Raw genomic sequence first — 24,381 nt, 5'->3', positions numbered from 1 at the left:
TTTATAATTACATCACTAAATTGAGCTGATCAAATACTTGTGCTTTATATCAATCATTATATAATTTGAAATTCATTTCTATTCAAAACCATTAATTTTAAGATGTAACAATGATTTTAAAAGGCCAACTATTATTCTATCAGCATACCATACGGTTAGCATGTTACTTTTCCTTCTAATTTATAATTTACTATTTCTAGCCTTTAATTTCTTTTTTAAAGGGAAACTTGCATACAGTAAAATGTGTAAATTTTAAGTATACTATTGAAGAATTTTTAACATATATGCACATACATAAATCTATATAAATATACATGTGAGCATATTCATACAACATACCCCTTGTAAGGTTTAAATTATTTTTACATAGCTATAAATACCATATATATTAAAGTGCCTTTTTTCTTCCTTTTAGCAATATTATTCCCAAGGGACAAGAAAAACGTTCACATTTAAAAAAGAAGGATGGAAAAGAAAAAGGCTCTCCATAGTCAGATATAATTTAGTAACCTTCTAAGTATAGGCTAGCTATTTTCTTAGTTTTAGGGATGCTCAGAACCTTTAATATACAAATGTGTGCATGTTGGATGTGGGAGAAATACAAAGCTATAGTTCAGAAATTTATTTTAATCATGGATCATTTTTTTCATAACATATAAGACTAATATTCTACTGTTTGTATTATTTGTTTCATTTATAATTCAATTATATGAAAAATACTACCCTAAATATTTCATCAGGTGGATGCATCATAGTTTTAGTTAATCAGTAAAATGACTAGGCTAAGGGGTGCTTACATTCCTAAGCTCTAGGCTACCATCTGTATTATTTAACTGTTGTGCCTTCATAAGCCTGATACACTGCCTCAGGCTGTGCATGTTCAATTTTACTGTCCTATAGTTTGTATTAGTAAACAATTTTTTAAAACTAGGTATTTGTTAAGCTATCTGGAATTTGTTTTTGCACACAGTGTAAGGTAAAGCGCTAAACCAATTTTCCCCCCAGTACAGGCCATTTGTTTCGACTTCACTTACTAAATAACTCTTTAGTAAGTGAGGAGGTGAAACCTACTTTTACATTAAATTTTATTCATAATTTGATCCATTTGGGGGATAATCTGCCGTTGATCTGTCACACTATTCTTTGCCAATACTATATTTTGTCAAAACGTTATAGCACTGCATATGTCTCTGTATGTGGTTGGTCTAGCCTCTCTTAATTAATGTTCATTCATTTTTTAGAGTTTTCTTAGATTTTTTTTCTCATAGATGAATCAGTAGTTTAATCAGGTTCTTTAAGTGGGGAAAAAAAAAAAACTTGAAATTTTGATGGAATTGCTTTTCTTCCTGTCTCCTAAACACTGCTAATGTAAAACTGAATGTTCTCTTTTTATTACATATTCTACCTATTATCTTTTCACCTAAGGTTTAAAAATAAATTGGCTTCCATTTTATGGCAGTATATCTTTACAAATAAATTTTACGTAAAGCATGCACGAGGGTTTCAATATTTCCACTTCACCATGTAAGAAGAAATTACAATTATTTTTCATACAATAGAAAGTTGGTTTAATTTCTCTCCTTGGCAATCGTGAAATGACAAAACACATATTAGATGAAGAGAGAACATCTAGTTTACATATAAAAAATATCAAACGCCAATTTGCCACTTAACAAGAAGTTATCAAATATTTCCCCCAAAGAATAGTAGAATGAAGATAACTAGTGGACTGGAACACATTTTTCAAAGCAAAATGAGAAATAATTAGTATCCTGTGTTACTACCTGAGCTCCAGTTGCTATTTCATCAGCAGCTTCATTCATTACTCCCAGGGTTTGAAATGCAAACACACACAGCTCCCGTTCACACACAGTAGGCTACAAAAGAAAAGGGAATCAATATTAATCACAAAACTTTTTCCCAACTCTCAGTTTCAAAATTAAATTCGTGACATTTCACATAATAAATAGAAAATGCAGTTTTAATGTTTTTTAAAAAGGAAATCATACCACTTTAACAAGAAATAAATTCTTACATTTAGGTAACAATTAGCAGAGTCATTTACTAATATAGAGTCAAAAATATTATTAAAAAGATCCTTTTCAGTTAGTTTTAGACACACTCAGAAAAATTTAGCAGTAAAAAATTCCTTAAATAGGAAAATTTATCTCTCGTGCTTTCATATATATTTGCACATGAGATGTATAGAAAACATAAATACCTAAGCTGGTGATATAACAATAAATTAGTTTAAATAGGAAAGCTGTATAAAACAAACATATGAAAGAGAATTCCACTTTGTCCTATGAAATTTTGTTTGTAAAAAACAAAACAAAAAAAAGCATGATTCTGTTTACTTGCTACCCAGCTCTTGAAAGATTCGTTTTGTTGCAAACACTTTTGACTTCAATAACCTCGTGAAGTCAACAGCACTGAAATATACACTCTGCAATTACTTTGGAAGAGCTCTCATCTTTCAAATCTAATATAGTGTCATCCCTCTGATTTATCTTATCTCCCAAGTTACATTGCATTAGGTAGCTGATGAAGCCTAACACGATGCAATCCATGGTGCCTCTGCACAGCAGACAAAAGGCATTTGTTAGTGCCACTGCTCCTATGCTCACTTCTTTCAGAGGCCAACTTGGTCTCTTGCTTAACCAGTGGGGACGTATGGCCCCATTCTGAACATAAAGGATGTTCAGAACGTGTGGCTTTGTAGATAGAAAGCCATATGCGTGGCTTTGTAGATAGAAAGCTTGACCAATTACAAAGCTTTCTGGTTGACTTTGCTCCAAAAAGGATTTTAGGGGAAAAAAATGAATCTATATATTTCCTTTGTCAGACTTAAAAGTGCATTTGATTCCATTTTCAGAAACTTCAGAACCATGAGAGGAAGTAGAGAAAGTTCTTCATCCAGACTCAAGCTATACACTCTGCAATATATATTTAGATATACATACAGCAAAATGTTCAATTTCAACAACTTTTCCTTTAACTTAAGTGTTTATTTTTAACCTTCTCCAACTTTTTTGTGTATCTATATGTGTATATGCTTTACCCTCAATTTTCCCCATGGATATTATATTGCTTCTTTTGTTCATTTTCTGGGGCTTAGAGCATGGTATGATCTGAAATAAGGCAACCACTTACTGCATATTTATGATAGTCTCAAACGCTATTCTGGTGCTTGAATACAATGAAACAGTACACAAACAAGAATCCAAGGAGAAGATAAACCTTAGATATCATAAAAGGTCCTGGGAATTTATTTTTATATTAGCTACTGAGGAAGTAAACAGTGACATGTGAGTTAATAGGTGCAGCAAACCAACGCGGCACATGTATACATATGTAACAAACCTACACTTCATGTACAGCTACCCTAGAACTTAAAGTATACTAATAATTTTTAAAAACCCAATGCAAATAAAATGAAATAAAATATCTTACCACGAGATTGAAAGTTCAAGTAACTTTCAATCCAGGAAAAATGTCAAAGGAAAGGAAAAATGCAATAGACACAGTTTTTATTATAAATCTCTATCAATACACTTTGTTACCAATCCTAGGTATTCATGTGACATTCTGGCTCTGTTGCAAATGATTTTTAGCAATTTCACCGAGACCTCTCTATTTCCTATCATGAATAACAAATAAGCAAAATTTCAGCACTTACTATAATGCTTTTTTTCTGCATTTCTGTTTCAATGCCCTCCAACCCTGATCCATTTATATTCAAATCTTGAAAGCTCTAAATCGGCAAGATGGCCGAATAGGAGCAGCTCCAGCCTCTAGCTCTCAGCGCGAGCAACATAGAGGACAGGTGATTTCTGCATTTTCAACTGAGGTACTGGGTTCATCTCACTGGGGAGTGCCAGACAATCAGTGCTGGTCAGGTGGTGCAGCCCAACCAGCGAGAGCTGAAGCAGGGCGAGCCATCGCCTCACTTGGGAAGCACAACAGGGAAGGGAATCCCTTTTCCTAGCCAAGGGAAACTGAGACACACAACACCTGGAAAATCGGGTAACTCCCACCCTAATACTGCGCTTTACCAAGAAGGGTCTTAGCAAATGGCACACCAGGAGATTATATCCCACACCTGGACAGGAGGGTTCCACGTCCACAGAGCCTCCCTCATTGCTAGCACAGCAGTCTGAGATCTAACTGCAAGGCAGCAGCGAGGCTGGGGGAGGGGCACCCACCATTGCTGTGGCTTAAGTAGGTAAACAAAGCCGCCTGGAAGCTTGAACTGGGTGGAGCCCACCGAAGCACAAGGGGGCCTGCCTGTCTCTGTAGACTCCATCTCTGGGGACAGGGCATAGCTAAACAAAAAGCAGCAGAAACCTCGGCAGAGGTAAATGATCCTCTCTGACAGCTTTGAAGAGAGCAGTGGATCTCTCAGCATGGAGGTTGAGATCTGAGAACAGAAAGACTGCCTGCCCAAGTGAGTCCCTGACCCCTGAGCAGCCTAACTGGGAGACATCCCACACTAGGTGCAGACCGACACCTCACACCTCACACAGCAGGGTACAACCCTGAGACAAAGCTTCTAGAGCAAGAATCAGACAGTAACACTCGCTGTTCAGCAATATTCTATCTTCTGCAGCCTCCACTGCTGATATCCAGGCAAACAGGGTCTGGAGTGAACCTCAAGCAATCTCCAACAGACCTATAGCTGAGGGTCCTCACTGTTAGAAGGAAAACTAACAAACAGAAAGGACAACCACACCAAACCCCATCAGTTCGGCACCATCATCAAAGACCAAAGGCAGATAAAATCACAAAGATGGGAAAAAAGCAGGACAGAAAAGCTGGAAATTCAAAAAATCACAGTGCACCCCCCGCCCAAAGAAAGTCAGCTCATTGCCAGCAACGGATCAAAGCTGGACGCAGAATGACTTTGATGAGTTGAGAGAAGAAGGCTTCAGTCGATCAAACTTCTCAGAGCTAAAAGAGGAACTACGTAACCAGCACGAAGAAACTAAAAATCTTGAAAAAAGAATGGAAGAATGGATAACTAGAATAATCAACGAGGAGAAGGCCATAAATGAACTGACAGAGATAAAAACCATGACATGAGAAATACGTGAAAAATGCACAAGCTTCAGTAACCAACTCGATCAACTGGAAGAAAGAGTATCAATGATTGAAGACCAAGTGAATGAAACGAAGTGAGAGAGAAGTCTAGAGAAAAAAGAGGAAAAAGAAATTAACAAAGCCTCCAAGAAATATGGGATTATGTGAAAAGACCAAATCTACGTCTGATTGGTGTGCCTGAAAGTGAGGGGGAAAATGGAATCAAGTTGGAAAACACTCTTCAGGATATCATCCAGGGGAACTTCCCCAACTTAGTAAGGCAGGCCAAAATTCAAATTCAGGAAATACAGAGAATGCCACAAAGATACTCCTCAAGAAGAGCAACTCTAAGACACATAATTGTCAGATTCACCAAAATTGAAATGAAGGAAAAAATGTTAAGGGCAGCCAGAGAGAAAGGTTGGGTTACCCACAAAGGGAAGCCCATCAGACTAACAGCAGATCTCTCGGCAGAAACTCTTCAAGCCAAAAGAGAGTGGGGGCCAATATTCAACATTCTTAAACAAAAGAATTTTCAACCCAGAATTTCATATCCAGCCAAACTAAGTTTCATAAGTGAAGGAGAAATAAAATCCTTTACAGAGAAGCAAATGCTTAGAGATTTTGTCAACACCAGGCCTGCCCTACAAGAGACCCTGAAGGAAGCACTAAACATGGAAAAGAATACCAGGTACCAGCCATAGCAAAAACATGCCAAAATGTAAAGACCATCGAGGCTAGGAAGAAACTGCATCAACTAATGAGCAAAATAACCAGCTAGTATCACAATGACAGGATCAAGTTCACACATAACAATATTAACCTTAAATGTAAATGGACTAAATGCTCCAATTAAAAGACACAGACAGGCAAATTGGATAAAGAGTCAAGACTGATTAGTTTGCTGTATTCAGGAGACCCATCTCACATACAGAGACACACATAGGCTCAAAATGAAGGGATGGAGGAAGATCTACCAAGCAAATGGAGAGCAAAAAAAAAAGCAGGGGTTGCAATCCTAGACTCTGATAAAACAGACTTTAAACCATCAAAGATCAAAAGAGACAAAGAAGGCCATTACATAATGGTAAAGGGATCATTTCAACAGGAAGTGCTAACTATCCTAAATATATATGCACCCAATACAGGTGTACCCAGATTCATAAAGCAAGTCCTTAGAGACTTACAAAGAGACTTAGACTCCCATACAATAATAATGGGAGACTTCAACACCCCACTGTCAACATTAGACAGATCAACAAGACAGAAAGTTAACAAGGATATCCAGGAATTGAACTCAACTCTGCATCAAGCAGACCTAATAGACATCTACAGAACTCTCCACCCCAAATCAACAGAATATACATTCTTCGCAGCACCACATCACACTTATTCCAAAATTGATCACATAGTTGGAAGTAAAGCACTCCTCAGCAAATATACAAGAACAGAAATTATAACAAACTGTCTCTCAGACCACAGTGCAATTAAACTAGAACTCAGGACTAAGACACTCAATCAAAACCGCTCAACTACATGGAAACTGAACAACCTGCTCCTGAATGACTACTGGGTACATAACGAAATGAAGGCAGAAATAAAGATGTTCTTTGAAACCAATGAGACAAAGAAAAAATATATCAGAATCTCTGGGACACATTTAAAGCAGTGTGTACAGGGAAATTTATTGCACTAAATGCCCACAAGAGAAAGATGGAAAGATCTAAAATTGACACCCTAACATCACAATTAAAAGAACTAGAGAAGCAAGAGCAAATACATTCAAAAGCTAGCCGAAGGCAAGAAATAACTAAGATCAGAGCAGAACTGAAGGAGATAGAGACACAAAATACCCTCCAAAAAATCAATGAATCCAGGAGTTGGTTTTTTGGAAAGATCAACAAAATTGATAGACCGCTAGCAAGACTAATAAAGAAGAAAAGAGAGAAGAATCAAGTAGATGCAATAAAAAATGATAAAGGGGATATCACCACCGACCCCAGATAAATACAAACTACCATCAGAGAATACTATAAACACCTCTACACAAATAAACTAGAAAACCTAGAGGAAATGGATAATTTTCTGGACACTTACACTCTCTGAAGACTAAATCAGGAAGAAGTTGAATCCCTAAATAGACAAATAAGCAGGCTCTGAAATTGAGTCAATAATTAATAGCCTACCAACAAAAAAAAGTCCAGGACCAGACAGATTCACAGCCGAATTCTACCAGACATACAAGGAGGAGCTGGTACCATTCCTTCTGAAACTATTCCAATCAATAGAAAAAGAGGGAATCCTCCCTAACTCATTTTATGAGGCCAACATCATCCTGATACCAAAATCAGGCAGAGACACAACAAAAAAAGAGAATTTTAGACCAATATCCCTGATGAACATTGATGCAAAAGTCCTCAATAAAATACTGGCAAACTGAATCCAGCAGCACATGAGAAAGCTTATCCACCATGATCAAGTGGGCTTCATCCCTGGAATGCAAGGCTGGTTCAACATACGCAAATCAATAAATGGAATCCAGCATATAAACAGAACCAAAGACAAAAACCACATGATTATCTCAATAGATGCAGAAAAGGTCTTTGACAAAATTCAACAGCCCTTCATGCTAAAAACGCTCAATACATTAGGTATTGATGGAACAGATCTCAAAACAATAAGAGCTATTTATGACAGACCCACAGCCAACATCATACTGAATGGGCAAAAACTGGAAGCATTACCTTTGAAAACTGGTACAAGACAGGGATGCCCTCTCTCACCACTCCTATTCAACAATATGTTGGAAGTTCTGGCTAGGGCAATCAGGCAAGAGAAAGAAATCACGGGTATTCAGTTAGGAAAAGAAGTCAAATTGTCCCTGTTTGCAGATGAAATGATTGTATATTTAGAAAACCCCATCATCTCAGCCCCAAATCCCCTTAAGCTGATAAACAACTTCAGCAAAGTCTCAAGATACAAAATCAATGTGTAAAAATCACAAGCATTCTTATACACCAGTAACAGACAAACAGAGAGCCAAATCATGAATGAACTTCCATTCACAATTGCTTCAAAGAGAATAAAATACCTAGGAATCCAACTTACAAGGGATGTAAAGGACCTCTTCAAGGAGAACTACAAATCACTGCTCAGTGAACTAAAAGAGGACACAAACAAATGGAAGAACATACCATGCTCATGGATAGGAAGAATCAATATCATGAAAATGACCATACTGCCCAAGGTAATTTATAGATTCAATGCCATCCCCATCAAGCTACCAATGACTTTCTTCACAGAATTGAAAAAAACTACTTTAAAGTTCATATGGAACCAAAAAAGAGCCCACGTTGCCAAATCAATACTAAGTCAAAAGAACAACACTGGAGGCATCATGCTACCTAACTTCAAACTATACTACAAGGCTATAGTAACCAAAACAGCATGGTACTGGTACCAAAACAGAGATATAGACCAATGGAACAGAACAGAGCCATCAGAAATAATACCACACATCTACAGCCATCTGGTCTTTGATAAACCTAACAAAAAAAAGAAATGGGGAAAGATTCCCTATTTAATAAATGGTGCTGGGAAAATTGGCTAGCCATAAGCAGTAAGCTGAAACTGGATCCTTTCCTTACTCCTTATATGAAAATTAATTCAAATCAGATTAGAGACTTAAATATTAGACCTAATGCCATAAAAATCCTAGAAGAAAACCTAGGTAATACCATTCAGAACATAGGCATGAGTAAGGACTTCATGTCTAAAACACCAAAAGCAATGGCAACAAAAGCCAAAATTGACAAATAGGATCTAATTAAAGTAAAGAGCTTCTGCACAGCAAAGGAAACTACCATCAGAGTTAACAGGCAACCTACAGAATGGGAGAAAATTCTTGCAATCTACTCATCTGACAAAGGGCTAATATCCAGAATCTACAAAGAACTCAAACAAATTTACAAGAAAAAAACAAACAACCCCATCAAAAAGTGGGCAAAGGATATGAACAGACATTTCTCAAAAGAAGACATTCATACAGCCAGCAGACACATGAAAAAATGCTCGTCATTACTGGCCATCAGAGAAATGCAAATCAAAACCACAATGAGATACCATCTCACACCAGTTAGAATGGCAATCACTAAAAGTCAGGAAACAACAGGTGCTGGAGAGGATGTGGAGAAATACGAACAATTTTACACTGTTGGTGGGACTGTAAACTAGTTCAACCATTGTGGAAAAGTGTGGCAATTCCTCAAGGATCTAGAACTAGAAATACCATTTGACCCAGCCATCCCATTACTGGGGATATACCCAAAGGATTATCAATCATGCTGCTATAAAGACACATGCACACGTATGTTTATTGTGGCACTATTCACAATAGCAAAGACTTGGAATCAACCCAAATGTCCATCTGTGACAGACTGGATTAAGAAAGTGTGGCACATATACACCATGGAATACTATGCAGCCATAAAAAAGGATGAGTTCTTGTCCTTTGTAGGGACACGGGTGCAGCTGGAAACCATCATTCTCAGCAAACTCTTGCAAGAACAGAAAACCAAACACTGCATGTTCTCACTCCTAGGTAGGAACTGAACAATGAGATCACTTGGACATGGGAAGGGCAACATCACACACCGGGGCCTATTATGGGGAGGGGGGAGGGTCGAGGGATGGCACTGGGAGTTATAACTGATGTAAATGACATGTTGATGGATGCTGACGAGTTGTTGGGTGCAGCACACCAACATGGCACATGTATACATATGTAACAAACCTGCACGTTGTGCACATGTACACTAGAAATTAAAGTATAATAAAAAAAAGAAAAAAAGAAAGTTCTAAATCAACTTTATTGACTTGTCAACTGACTCATTATTTTAAATAATATGTCTGCATTCCTCAGGATGAAGCTATGATTTGATTAGTTTGTGGAAACACTTTTCTTTCCTGAATGTTTTTGGTTTAAAAATAACCCTCTTCCCATACTTAAGTGAGTAAGGCAGATTTCTAGGTATATTCTGCTACTCCAATAGTTTGAAGAAGGAAATCAGACAGAAATCAGGCACCCTAGAAAATCTGCTTTTTGGAAACAAAAACCAAAACACTTTGCCATCATACTAAAAAAATGAGAAGTAAAAGGAAGGACTATGTTCTTATAAAAATAATTTTATCTTTCCTTTTTAACACAGCAACTACAAAGGTCATGATGTAATTAATTATATACCATACACCATACTAAGTAAATGCTAATAAATTTTTAAAATAACAATTCTGTATCTCTTGCTCATTTTTACTAGAAGGTTCAAGTAGTATTTAAGATGTAAGACACAAATGACTTTATTTTGAGGTGTTTGTATATTTATTTTTGTAGAGTAGTAATCCTTCCTTTTCCTTGTTTATCCACACTTTATTTCTGAGAAGTTCAAAGTGTTAACACCAGCTGCTGCACTAAAAGAAAGTTATCAAATTATATTAAGTAACTAGATGTCTCTTTTGCTCACAGAAGGAACATCTTATTCAAGGAAGAGAAACTGAATCACTCCCTTAAAGACACACAAGTAGTTATATTGTGGGCTAGCCTTATCTTATTCCCACCCAATCCTCCACCCTGACAAATTCTACTATGACTATGTTATTTACACGGAAAATGTTAGCATCAATTCAAAACAGCACATAGTCATTTTAAGAACTATTACCAGTTAAGTGTGTTGCCATGTTTTATTGTACATAATTTAATGCAAAGTATGTATGCCTAAATAAAACCAGGTGTTATATTACTTATTAATTCATTCTGAGTTTACAAAAAAACTATTAGTTCCAATTTGTAAAATACTACCTATTCTTAATATTATATTGCCTGGAAGCAATTAACTGCTCTAATTTAGACCGTAAAACCATAGCAAGTCCCTCTATTATCAACACATACATATTTGCTATAGAATATTCATTAGGCACTATTTAAAAGCACGAGGAACATATTTATATATGTCCCTAAAATAAGACATATTTTAGAAGTTTTCAACTAAAATGAATACATTTTTAACTTTATTTGAATCAAAGCAATTTAAATGTGAGCAATAAAAACATGTTTCAAAAAATGTTTTAAGCTCGGAAGAATATTTTAGAACCTAATTGTATTTTAAGAAATTTACGTTTTCCATGAATTTAAATTATCCTCTACTGGTAATAGAAATAATACAACCCTAAAGAATCTAGCTATGTATTTATGTAGAGAAAAGCATGGTGTAGGTATTCAAATATTTTTGCCATGGTCTTTTTGTTTAAACAAAATATTTCACATAAGTCCAGTATACAAAACAGCTAAAAGTGGAGCTTGTTCTTGTTAGAGCACACGTGCACAGTTCAGTTTTCCTATCTATAAAATGGGGGTAAAAATAGTATCTAGCTCTCAAATTGATAAAAATACCAAGTGAGATAAGGTTTAAAAAATATCCTTGAGGTATGGAAAGCTGTTTAAATATTAACAATATAAGGGAACCTGGAGAAGCTAGTTCTACTGCCTTAACTCAATGTGTATACAAAGATAAGTATTTAATAAAAAATAGTTTTCTTTGAAGCATATTATGAAGTAGCATTTTTATTTGTATATCCACAGTTTAAAACTATTGCTGTAATTTTTCTCACTAAAAATGAAATAAGCAGAGTAAATATAAATTCCTATTTAAAAACTGGTATTGAAAAATGCAAGAATAATATATGAACATCTTCTAGAACTACAAACTTAGAAGCCTTTAACTCTCTGTATTTACAGTTTTATAGTCAATGCTTTGGGTTCTGTTTGTGGTCAAGACACACATTCAGGGTGAGGAAAGGTGTGTGGTCCATGAAAAGAGAGAGAATCCCACAGCAATTAAGGCAGATCCACAGTAAGACAGCATCAGGTCTAATTAGGCCTAAACATGCAGTAGTCTCTATTTGTCTCATACAACTAAAGATGTTGTTTGAGTATTAAAACTAATTTCTACTTAGTTTGAATTTTGTTTTTTAAACAATGTTTTTGAACTAAAGGTTTTTTGGCATAATTATTATTTTAGTTAGTATTTCAGAAGTTGATATCGGAACTTCCATGTTGAAGGTTGGGGGAGGGTTTTAATAGGTTAAGCTTTTTCATCCATTCTTCAAATATTAAAATCAGGTCTAAATACAAGCAGACCTATCTGTTTTACTCTTAGAAGGTAAAATGTGACATACCTAGGTCTATCCTCATGCTCAGTTTCTCATGAATTTTCATGGCAATGTCTTTGTGAAAGAAAACAGAATCAAATCTTGAGACCCCCCAACTCACTATGCCAAAGGGAAAGTTAGGCTTGGGAACTGAGTCAGGCCATACTGCTTTCCCTTTGTTCCCAAACTGATAGCTGTTATTTCACAGCTCCGTGTCATAGCCTCACCCATGAGACAGGTTTCCACGACAATATAAGGTCACACATCTCCCCAGATGGCCTCCCTCACAAGGAAATTCCTTGAAGCCCCCAAATCTTTCAGGAGACATACCCTCTATAAACTAGCCCTAAAACCAAGTTCTGCTGAATCTCATCCTGACAATGTCAATTATTAGCTTATCTTCACAGGGCAAGAGCAAGGACCAAGAACAGAGACATCCTTGTGCCTACCCTGTGATTAATACATAACTTTTTCCTCTACTCCCTCTTTTCACATGTAAAATGTAGATTTACTGAGGCTAATCAGAGCCTCATAAGAATGTAACCATTTGCCTCATTACCTACCCATCCTCTTCCTCCTGCCTCAGTCATTTTTTGGTTAACACCTAAAACTGGACCAAATTATAACTGGGTGTTGTTAATTTCACTTGCAAAATAAGAACCTTAGTTACAAACATCTGTCCAATGCTGGATACACAAAAATATAGATTCTCAGGTTTCTCAGTTGGCTTTGCTTCAGTAAGAATGGGCATTACTCTAAGTGGGTGACAGACATATGCAAACATATTTGGGAATCAGCAGACTAGAATCTCATGCCTCATCAAACCACTCAGAGCAAGTAATCCAGGGCATTTCACATGATAGGAGAAGAGAATGAGATCATAACTCTCACATCACATGCTGATGTGGGAAATGAGAAAGTCTATTAACCAAGGACACACAGAATGATTGCCAAGTATCAAAGACAGAAGCCCAGCTTTGCAAGAACTGTTATTCACACAGCCACATGGTTTTCTCCAGCAGAGTTCAGCAGTTCAGCAGAGTACACAATTGTACCAATCCACAATTGAGGTGATTAAGGTAAGTATAACAGAAAAGGGCATTAGGAATTTAGAGGCTGATAAAACTGGCATTTCTGACAATAAGTCCTTGTTTTATTGTTTTTCAAAAACACCTAAAGAAACAAACTACATTTAAAAAGCATCTCTGAAACAATTTGCTGCATTAACACCCTAGTTGATTCCACAACGGAGAGAACCATGCATTTGGTTTTGGTTTGGTTTTGTAATGACAGTAGAAATGACACTTTTAAATTGAAAATCGAGGACTTCCTGAACAATTCTTGTGATGTTAATGTGAGCGTTATGCAGATGCAAAATGTTATGTGTCAGGACTCAAATCTGGAAGTGACATTTATAACTTTTGTAAACAAAAGTGAAGAAGGAGCAGCAGGGAGTTTCTAAGTAGGTAGTTTAGTTCCCTGTATTGCAGAGAGTGTGACATGCTAACCTAGACCTCTGAGTGGAATGACAGATAGTGCAAAAGCAGTGACTAAAATTTTAGGACTTTTGGAGAATAAAGGTTAAAGAGGATTTGTGTCATCTAAAAAACAATCAGGCTTAAAGAAAAGAAAAGAAAAGAAAAAAAAAAAAAACATGGGAGAGCCTAAGTTTGGAAAGCAAGATCTAACAAATGTAAATGTAATAAAATAGAATGCGCATAGAATTCTATAGAAACCTGAGTTTTTATCTAACCTGTTTAATCACCAATGGGTTATAACTTACACTCTTTATGTCTCTGGGACTTACTACAGACTGTAATATGTCAGGCTCAATAATGATCAGTGAATCAGTTAATTGGTTAATATCTCTTAAGAAATTATATATTACTTTTTACATATTACTCTTGAATTTACAGCCAAACATATTGCAATGTAAATACAAGCAAGATATAGAAAAAAATGAGTGAGACCAACTTAGGTAAAATATCTGTTTCACAGAATCAAGAGGTAGTTCTTCCTGTGTCTACCTTTCAACGTGAAAAGTTTCTTTAATTTTCATTTCCTGATCTGATTTCCTATGTCACTTATCTTACTATTTAAGAAAGTTTTCTGATATTCTTAGGTATCAGTCTACATCACAGCAACAATAAACCATCTGATAATCATCCGTATTTATTTAGAAAATGTTTTCTCTCTTGCTTATATAAAAGCATGGCCATTTGTAGAAAAATACAGCAATATTCATTGTTGCAGATATAGATAAAGTCAAAATTTCGAGTGAGACACCAAGAATACTAATAATAACTATAATATTTCCACTACTTACTAGAGGAATGAATTGCCCACAATTAAAGCACAAACAGTGAACTCCCAACAATGTGTGTGGTACATTTCCAGAACATAAATGTAGTCAATTCAAGTCTATAAGTCAAGAGTAAGAACCCCTGCCTGGTGCCATTCTATCAGTATTAGAATCCTATCTCTATTACTTACTAGCACACTAACACTGAATAAATTACTATTTTCTTCACCGTAAAGTGGGGATAGTAATAATATATACCTAGAGAGTTATTAAGAGGATTATACTTGAAAATCCACATAAATAACTTTAAACATTCAAATTACATAAAAAACATGCAAAAAGCATTTACTTTTGATAACATTACTATTATCTTTTGTGGTAGAAATGGCAATGCTATAGAGAAAGCAATAGATCAATATCAACAGGTGAGCACTGACAACGTGAAAACATAGCCATCTAAGTGGGGCAGGTTGAGATGACCAGAGAATTCTCCCTATTCTCATCAAAAGGACACATTTCCCTGTATCAAATGGAAATGGCAAAATTGCAGTTATTTAATAATTAAATGCTGATTTCGTTGATTTGGGTTTCAGAATAACATTATATCTCTGAGAGTAAAGTTGACTGGAAAAAAAATAGCACATGGATTGTTTCCCTTAAGCAAAAAAATAAAATATCTGATAGATGATTGTGTTATTAAATGGCTACCAGAGATGTTTTTTAAAAGTATAAATCTTGAAATACAAAAAAAAGTTCTAATAGAATTATTGCTTTCCAAGTTTTGTGTTTTATCTTTTCAAACACATATTCCAAACAGCAAGACAGGTTTCTTTTAAAAAGTGTAACAGAATCTAGCATGGTGCCTTCTACTTATCAAATATTAAGTTAAATGTTTGTGATGCAGTTTTAAAATCAGACAGAATTAGGTTCAAAGCCAAGCTTCTACCTATATTTTCTGGGTGGTGTTGAACAAACTGCTTAAACTCTATAAATCTAGTCTCCCTATTTGCAGCATGAAAGCAAAGGTACCTAAACCACAAGAGTTGTGTGATGATCAAATAAAAAAAAATGCCAAATATCTACCCACAGTGCCTGGCACACAACCCTCAATAACCTCCTTTTCTCTGTTAACTATGATAGATATTAGCTCAATCATTATTTTCATATTTATCTACATTTCATTATTTCTTAACTCAAAAGCTGGACATTGAATACTATGCAGATATGGTACAATGTACTTGCTTGTTAAAAGCTTTGAAATAAGGAATGATATCAGCAAAAAAGGCTGAGTGAGGAACCCAAACTTGCACCTTTCTATAAAATCTTTAAAAGAAACTGGCAAAAATGGCCTGAGTCAACTCTTATGGTATTCTGGAAATTAATTAAAAAACTTGCAGCAACCCAAGGATCAACAGCTGAATCTTGGTAAGAACTACAAAACTTGTGACATTTAACCTTTTTTTTTTCTGTTTTGGGGGAAAAAAAGTGCAGCTCATTGCCAGCGCTTATTTAATTCTACATAAACACACTCTTTGAGGCTGAAGCAAATCTGATTTTCAATCAATGTGAAAATAAAATATAAAAACTATTCTCAGAGCTATTTCTAAACAGAACTAACATCAGAATAGTCTGAACCACTAGAATCGTCTATTTCTGAAAAATCAGATTCATCAAATGAATCTTCAGCCAACAGCTATTTCAGAACAATGTTAACATTACACATACAAATGCTATGTTTTCTAGGATTTGACATTTTCAGTGATCAAGAATTACTACTATATTTTGTAAATGGAAATACCACTACTAAAACCAAAATGCTGTAAGTAGAATGATGTATTTTGTTTCCAAAGTAGATATACTAGAGCCATGCAGAAATATTAATAAAAGTGACAGATTTCATGGCAAAGTTATCTCCGGATAAACACTATAGCCGCAAGTGCTGCTGGCAAGTATTGCTGGGGCAAATGGGAAAAGGGTTAAATTTACCCTAATTCAATCTTCCATTCCCGAGCTCAGTGGTAGCCTTAAAAACAATAGCCCGCATTTCAAATAATAGAGGGAGCAGAATGGAATTGATTCACAGAGATATCTGATAGTTCTCTGGAAGACACGCTGTAAATACTTGTCTTTATTTCTGCCTGACTTGGAACTTAACCAGTACTAAAACATTACCTGGAGTGGGGATTAAAAACATTTCCAGTAAGTGTTTTAGTTGTGTGAGGCAACAGATAACAACTGTGGCAAACAACAGAAGAACCAAAAAGCTTAGAAGAAAAGATTGGGAGAAGAGATGTCCATAAGGACTATGAAAAACTCACACATATTCCTGGAAATCCAGAAGACCATATGCTTGCCCATGTCTGTGTGCATGCTCAAGAAAGACTTTAGAAGGCCTTAAATCTCACCTCTGGCTGATCTTAACACTCTGGACAAGCAGGAATGAAGGTTAAGGCCTGCCAAAACAGTTTGGCTGATCTAAATCCCAGAGTTCCAGCATTATTATACTTAAAATGTCCAGTTTTCAATTAAAAAAAAAGAGGCATGCAAGGAAATAAGAAAGTAAGACCTATTTACAGGGTAAAAAGAAACCAATAGGAAGGATCCCAAGGAAAGCATAGATGTTACATTTACTAGACAAAAACTTTAAATTGGCTATACTTAAAACATTCAAGAGCTAAAGAATATCATATCAAAATAAATGAAGAAAAGACAATGTCAACAGAGAGTATCAATATATAGAATTTATAAAAATAAAACAAACTCTGGAGTTGAAAAATACAATTACTGAAATAAAAAATCATATTTGAGCAGGCAGAAAAAAGAATCAGTGAACTTGAAGAGAGGTCCATTGAGATTAACTAATCTAAAGAAGAGCAGAGCAATAATAATAAAATATCAAGTGTAAGAGATCTATGGGGCACCATCAAGCATACAAACATACAGATAATGGAAATTCCAGAAGGAAAGAGGAAAGAAAAATTGCAAGAGGAATATTTGAATAAATATGGCTTAAAACATCTCAAATTCATTAGAAAAAATTAATCTACACTTCCAAGAAATCCAATTAACTCCAAATAGGATAAATTTAAAGAGGCACTTAGACACATCAAAATCTAGATGCCAAAAACCAAAGACAAAGAAGAAATCTCAAAATCAGCGAGAGAAGCAATTCATCACATAATAAGGAATCCTCAATAAGAAAACAGGTCATTTTTCATGGGAAACCACAGGCAGCAGGACGACATACTCAAAATGCTGAAAACAGTACAAATCACAAATCCTCCTCCACCACACACAAAAATTTTCAACCACAAATTCTATATCCAGCATAACTATCCTTCAAACAGCAAAGGAGAAGGTAAAACACTCCCAGGTAAAGACCAACAGAGTTCATCATTTGCAGAGATTTCCCACAGGAAATAATGAAGAGAGTTCTTCAGATTAAAATGAAAAGGACACTTCAGATTAAAATGAAAAGTAACCATATATACAGGTAAATACAAAGGACTGCACACAAATATATATATTTTTAATTTTAAACATAGATATAATACATTTTTAAAAATTTAAACATAGATATAATACAAACAGATATAATACATAATACAATAATACATTGATAAATTTGACTTTGATTTTTTTTCCTGATTTTTTCTGGTTTGGAAAACAACTGTATAAAGCAATAATCATAAATTTACGTTGATGAACACATAATATAATGATATAACTTACATATTTATATATAACAGCATTTATATGTACTTCCACTCTGGAGTGGAGTTGAAACTATGTAGGAGCAAAGTTTTTATATATTATTAAGGCTGGTTACAGCGGCTTATACCTATAATCTCACTAATTTGGGCCAGGACTTCAAGACTAGCCTGCTCAACATAGCGAAATCCCATCTCTACAAAAAACTTTTCTAAAGATTAGCCAGGCATAGTGGCTTGTGCCTCCAGTCCTGGTTACTTGTGAGGATGAGGCAAGCAGGAAGATCACTTAAGCCCAGAAGTTGGAGGCTTCAGTGAGCTATGATCAGCACCACTGCACTCTGATCTAGAGGACAGAGCAAGATCTGTCTCTTACTAAAAAAAAATCAAGTTAGTATTAATCCAAACTAGATTTTTAGAAATTAGGATGTTAACTGTAATCCCTAGAGCAATCACTAAGAAAAACTGAAAAGCTACAACATGGGATTAAAATGGTACACTAGAAAATACCTATTAAACACACAAAAGAAGGCAATAAGGGAGAAACAGAGCAACAAAATGATATAATACAAATACAAAATGAACAGCAAAATAGCAGAAGTCTTTTCTTATTAGTAATTATGTTTAAGTAAAAAGTTTAGCAAGGATTTAAAAACAAGATCAACAATTTGCTATCAACAAGAGATTCACGTTAGTTTTAAAGACATTAATAGGATAAAAACATAAGCATGAAAAAAGGCATCCCATGCATATAATAACCAATAGAGAGTTGCAGTGGTTACACTAATCAGACAAAATAGACTTGAAGACAAAAATTGCTATTAGAGACAAAGAAGGACATGAAAAAAGAGTCAAAACATCAAGAAGATAAAACACTTACAAACATACATGCATCCAGCAATAGATTTCCCAAAACACATGAATCAAATATTGAAAGAACTGAAGGTAAAAACAATTCAACAATAATAGTCAGAGCCTTCAATATCCCCACTTTCATAATAGTAACAAAGAATAAATGAATTTGAAAGAGAAAATAGAGAAACTCAATGAAACGAACAATCTGTTCTTTGAAAAGGTAACTAAAATCCACAAGCCTGTAGCAGGACCGACAGAGAGATGATACAAATGTTCAACATCAGAAATGAAACAAAGAGTATCACTAAAACTCTGCAGACATCAAAAGGATAATAAGAGAATACTAATAAATTACTCACATACATTTGACATCTGAGACAAAATGGACCAATTCCTCTAAAAGCAAAAAATATCACATTTCACCCAAAATAAAATAGATAATTTGAGGCTGGGCGTGGTGGCTGACACCTGCAATCCCATCATTTTGGGAGGCCGACGCAGGTGGATCACCTGAGGTCAGGAGTTTGAGACCAGACGGACCAACATGGAGAAACCTCGTCTCTAATAAAAATACAAAATTAGCTGGGTGTGGTGCTGCCTGCCTGTAATCCCAGCTACTCGGAGGCTGAGGCAGGAGAATCGCTTCAACCTGGGAGGCAGAGTTTGTGGTGAGCCGAGATCACACCAGGGCAACAAAGGCAAAGCTCTGTCTCAAAAAGAAAAAAAAAAAAAAAAGATAATTTGAATAGCCCTATAACTAATAAAGAAATTGAATTCATAAATTAAAAATTTTTCACCAGGTTAGATGGCTCACACCTGTAATCCTGACACTTTGAGAGGCTAAGGCAGGAGGATTTCTTGAGCCCAAGAGTTCAAGACCAGCCTGGGCAACATGGTGAGACCCCATCTCTACAAAACACTTTAAAAATTAGCTGGGCATGGTGGCATGTACCTGTAGTCCCAGCTACTCAGGAGGCTGAGGTGGGAGAATCACTTAAGCCCAGAAGGTTGAGGTTGCAGTGAGCCATGTTTGTACCACTGCACTACAACGTGAGTGACAAAGTAAGACCCCTGTCTCAAAAAAAAAAAAAAAAAAAAAAGAATGTAAAACAGCAATCTCCAGGCCCAGATAGTTGTTATTGCATATTTAAAAAATCAGTGTAATACATCATATTAATAGAATAAAAGAAAAACATAGTAATATCAAGAGACACAGGAAAACAAAAACAGACAAAAATGCTTTCATTATTATAAAACCACCTAACAACTCGGACTAGAAGGGGATTTTTCTCAACCTGGTAAGTGGTATCTATGAAAAACCCCCAACTAACAGTGAAAGGCTGAACATTTTCCCCCTAAATCACAAGATAAAAATTTCTTTTCTTGCCACTTCTAATCAGTCTTGTATTGAAGGTTCTAGTCAAGCACATTAGGTAAGGAAAAGTAATAAAAGGCATCCTGATTAAAAAGGAAAAAGTGAAACTCTCTCTATTTGCAAGAGACATAATTTTATATAGAGAAACAAAGAATCCAAAAATAACTTAATAGAGCTAATAAATAAGTTCAGCAATGTTGCAGGAGAAAAGATTAACATGTAAAAATGACTTCTATTTCTATATGATAGCAAATAATGTTCTGAAAATGGAATAAAGCAAATTAATTTACAGTAACTTCAAAAATAGTAAAATGCTTAGAAACAAACTTACCCAAGATAATGTAAGACTTGAATACTGAAAACTACAAAATAGCATTGAAATAAAATTTTAAAAGCCTAAATAAATAAAACAATCTGGTGGACACAAATTGGAAAGGTTAATATTGTTAAGATGATATCTTGGTCTATTCTGGCTGCTGTAATTGAATACCATAGGCTGGGTGGCTTATAACAACAAATATTTATTACTCATAGTTTTGAAGGCTGGGAAGATAAAGATGTCAGGAGATTCAGTGCCTGATGAGGGCCCATCTGCTGATTCACAGACCATAGTGACAGTAAGGCCACAAATTAATCTTCTTGCTGTGTCCTTTCATGGTAGAGGAGTGAGAGAGCTCTCTGTGCTCTATTATAAAGGCATTATTCCTGTTCATGAGGGCACCACCCTCATGACCTAATCGCCTTCCAAACAACCCATCTCCTAACACCATCACATGGGAGTTAGGATTTCAATATATGAATTTTGGGGGGAACACATTCAGTCTACAGCCAATGGCAATAGTCTTCAAACTGATTTACAATTCCAGTACAACCCTATCAAAATTCCAACGGCCTTTTTGCAGAAATGGACAAATGAACCATAGACTGATAGAAAAATGCAAGAGACCCCTAACAGTCAACGTAATCTTATAAAACAAAAGCAAAGAGGATTTGTGCCTCTTGACTTCAAACTTACTATAAAGCAACATTAATCAAGAAAATGTGGTACTGGCCTAAGGACAGACATGCAGATCAGTAGAAAAAGACTTGAGGGTCCAGAAATAAACCAAAACATCTATAGTCAAATAATTTTCAACAAGAGTGCCAAGATCATTCAGTAGAGAAAAAACAGTCTTTTCAAAGAACGGTCCTGAGACAACTGGGTATCTACTAGCAAAAGAATGACTTTGGACCCCAACTTAACACCATATACAAAAATTAATTCAAAAAGTATTGTGACTTAAATGTAAGACATAAATCATGAAATTCTTAGAGGGAAACATAAGTGCACTGTGTGATTTTGAATTAAGCAATTCATTTTCAGATGCAACATCAAAAACACAAGTAACAAAAGAAAAAATTGATAAACAAGACTTCCTCAAAATTAAAAACGTGTGTGTGTCAAAGATTACTATTAAAAAATGAAATGACAAACCACAAAATAGGAGAAAATAATTGCAAATAATATATGTGGTAAGGATAAAGTATTCAGAATACATAAAGAACTCTTACAACTCATAAGAATACAAATAACCCAATTTAAAAATATGAAAAGGGTTTAAATAGGCATTTCTCAAAAGATATACAAATGGCCAATAAGCACATGAAAAGATGCTCAAAATCTTTTTAGCAGAAAATCAAAATATTTTAGCATCTTTTAGTTAGTCATTAGGGAAGTGCATAAGAAAACCACAATAAGAAACTGCTTCACACATACTGGCACGGCTATAATTTAAAAAATAATAATAAATAGAGAATAATACATGGGGAAGATATATAGAGACTGTAACTGTCATACATTGCCAATGGAAATGTAAAATTATGCAGCAACTGTTAAAACAGGTTTGGTTGTTCCTCAGAAAGTTAAACAGAGTTGACATATGTTCTAGCAATTCCATCAGCTGATGAATGGATAAACAAATGTGGTATATCCATAAAATGTATATTATTCTGCCATAAAAAGAAACAAAAGTACTGACATATGCTATATAGATGAGCTGTGAAAACATTATAAGTGAAATAAGTCAGAAATAAAAGGCCACATATTATACAATTCCATTCATATCAAATATCCAGAATGGCCAAATCCATAGAAACAGAAAACAGGTTCATAATTGCCAGGGAATTATAGGAGGCGGAAATTAGGAGTGACTGCTAACAGGGTATTTCTTTTGGGGGTAATGGAAATTCCATTTTCTGGAATTAAATAGTGGTAACGGCTATATAATATTGTGAATATATGAAAAAAACACTGAATTGTATACTTTAAGTAGTGATTTATGTGTTAAATTTTTGCAATAAAAATTGCAAAAAAAACCATTTTAAAATTGAATACTTCTCCCCAAAATGCATGTATACACTGATTCTTATTTTCATATTCCCATGATAATGTCCCAAATGTGTCAGGATGTTAGCATTTTTGGAAATCTTTATTCTGATCCTCTTTCTACTACTGTGTACCTCTTTTAACATGTATAGGACCAAGACTCTCCTCTCTTATATTCGGCATCTTAAATTGTGCAGTTTTGAAGGGACACTGCCTAAGCATCCTTGTCACATAACCTTGTAAACACTGGTTCTTCAAAATTCCACAATTTAAGATGCTTAATGCTGATATAGGTGTAGATGGATAAATAGCTGTTAGATAAACATGTAAAAAATATAGTAAGAAACATTTTCCTAATATCAAACTAACTGCTCTTTCACAGGCTACTTTAGAAGTAATACTAATTCATTTTGTCAAAATTATATGTCAATAATTTGCTCAATAAAGAGTATTTGCTTTAAACTGCATTTATTTACTTATTTTTATATTTCAAACCTTTTCTGTATTTCTGTATTCTAAACCAACACTAACATTCTATCAGCAAGAACTTACCCTAAGCATAGGGCCATTTTGAAACACATGTGGCTCATCACATACCACACAGTATTCATTTAATACAGGGATCCGCTGTTCAGCAAACTCAATTGTCTGAATAAAACAGTAAGGAAAAATAATTAAGACAAGCTCATAAATGATTTTAAAACCCAGTAAGAATTAAAATATTTCTACAGTGGATAGAGTTTTGGCTCATACCTGCACGAGGAAGCCGCGGTCTCGTACTGGAATGCATTTTGCACCATTTGGCTATAAAAAGCAAAGTAAAAATAAAATAATAATTTCTTTAATTTAAAAATGTATAAATTACAGCCTTTTACTCTTTGCAATAGTGAATACAAAAGTGATCTAAGAGCACATGAAAAATGAATTGAGTCACTGATGATGACATCAAAATTAAAAACCTTTTTGTTCACTCTATAATAAATATCCTTTTCTACCATTACTAATGCAATTTTTGCCTACAGTAAATGAATAGCATTCTTAGTTGCTGATCTTCTAGCAAAAATGACTGGCATCTTTACATGATCACAAAAACTCATTTCTTCTATTACTAATTAGCAAATGCTCATACTCTTCATTAGGGAACATCAGTCTTATTTTACAATTAGATACAATTATTCCTCCAAAGAAATATTAGACAGCTACTGAAAGTGTCATAACAGAAAACTATGTATTTTGCTTAGCCATATCGGAGGTCATTAAAGCATTTTATTTTACAGAATGTCTGAAATGATTTTTCTTGGATGAAGCTAACATGGGAAATATTCCACTGTGTAATTTTTCTACATTATTTGCTCTATGCCCTTAAAACTTATCTTTGAGTAGGAATGGGCTTCTAGGATGCTCATGTGAAACTGACAACATATTCAACTTTTCATAAAATAAATATACAGTATAGTTTACAATTTAATTTTAGAAATAAACCTATATAAGA

At 34.9% G+C, this 24,381-nt stretch overlaps 1 protein-coding gene across 6 annotated transcripts in view; it reads right to left on the bottom strand.

The window, feature by feature from the left end:
* Positions 1-24,381, bottom strand: part of PARP8 (poly(ADP-ribose) polymerase family member 8) — a 186,437-nt gene that overhangs the window by 28,111 nt on the left and 133,945 nt on the right. For all 6 annotated transcript variants that reach the window (XM_033179537.1, XM_033179538.1, XM_033179533.1 and 3 more), the window contains 3 exons: positions 23,643-23,693; positions 23,442-23,537; positions 1,785-1,877 (listed from right to left, as the gene is read on the bottom strand). In XM_033179537.1, the coding sequence (XP_033035428.1) occupies positions 1,785-1,877; positions 23,442-23,537; positions 23,643-23,693 (240 nt within the window). The remainder of the gene's footprint in view (positions 1-1,784; positions 1,878-23,441; positions 23,538-23,642; positions 23,694-24,381) is intronic.

This window comes from Trachypithecus francoisi, unplaced genomic scaffold (assembly GCF_009764315.1).
Source record: "Trachypithecus francoisi isolate TF-2019V2 unplaced genomic scaffold, Tfra_2.0 Lachesis_group2, whole genome shotgun sequence".
Lineage (NCBI taxonomy): Eukaryota > Metazoa > Chordata > Mammalia > Primates > Cercopithecidae > Trachypithecus > Trachypithecus francoisi.
The sequence above is the reverse complement of the archived record's forward strand: the minus strand, read 5'-3'. Positions and strand labels throughout refer to the sequence as shown.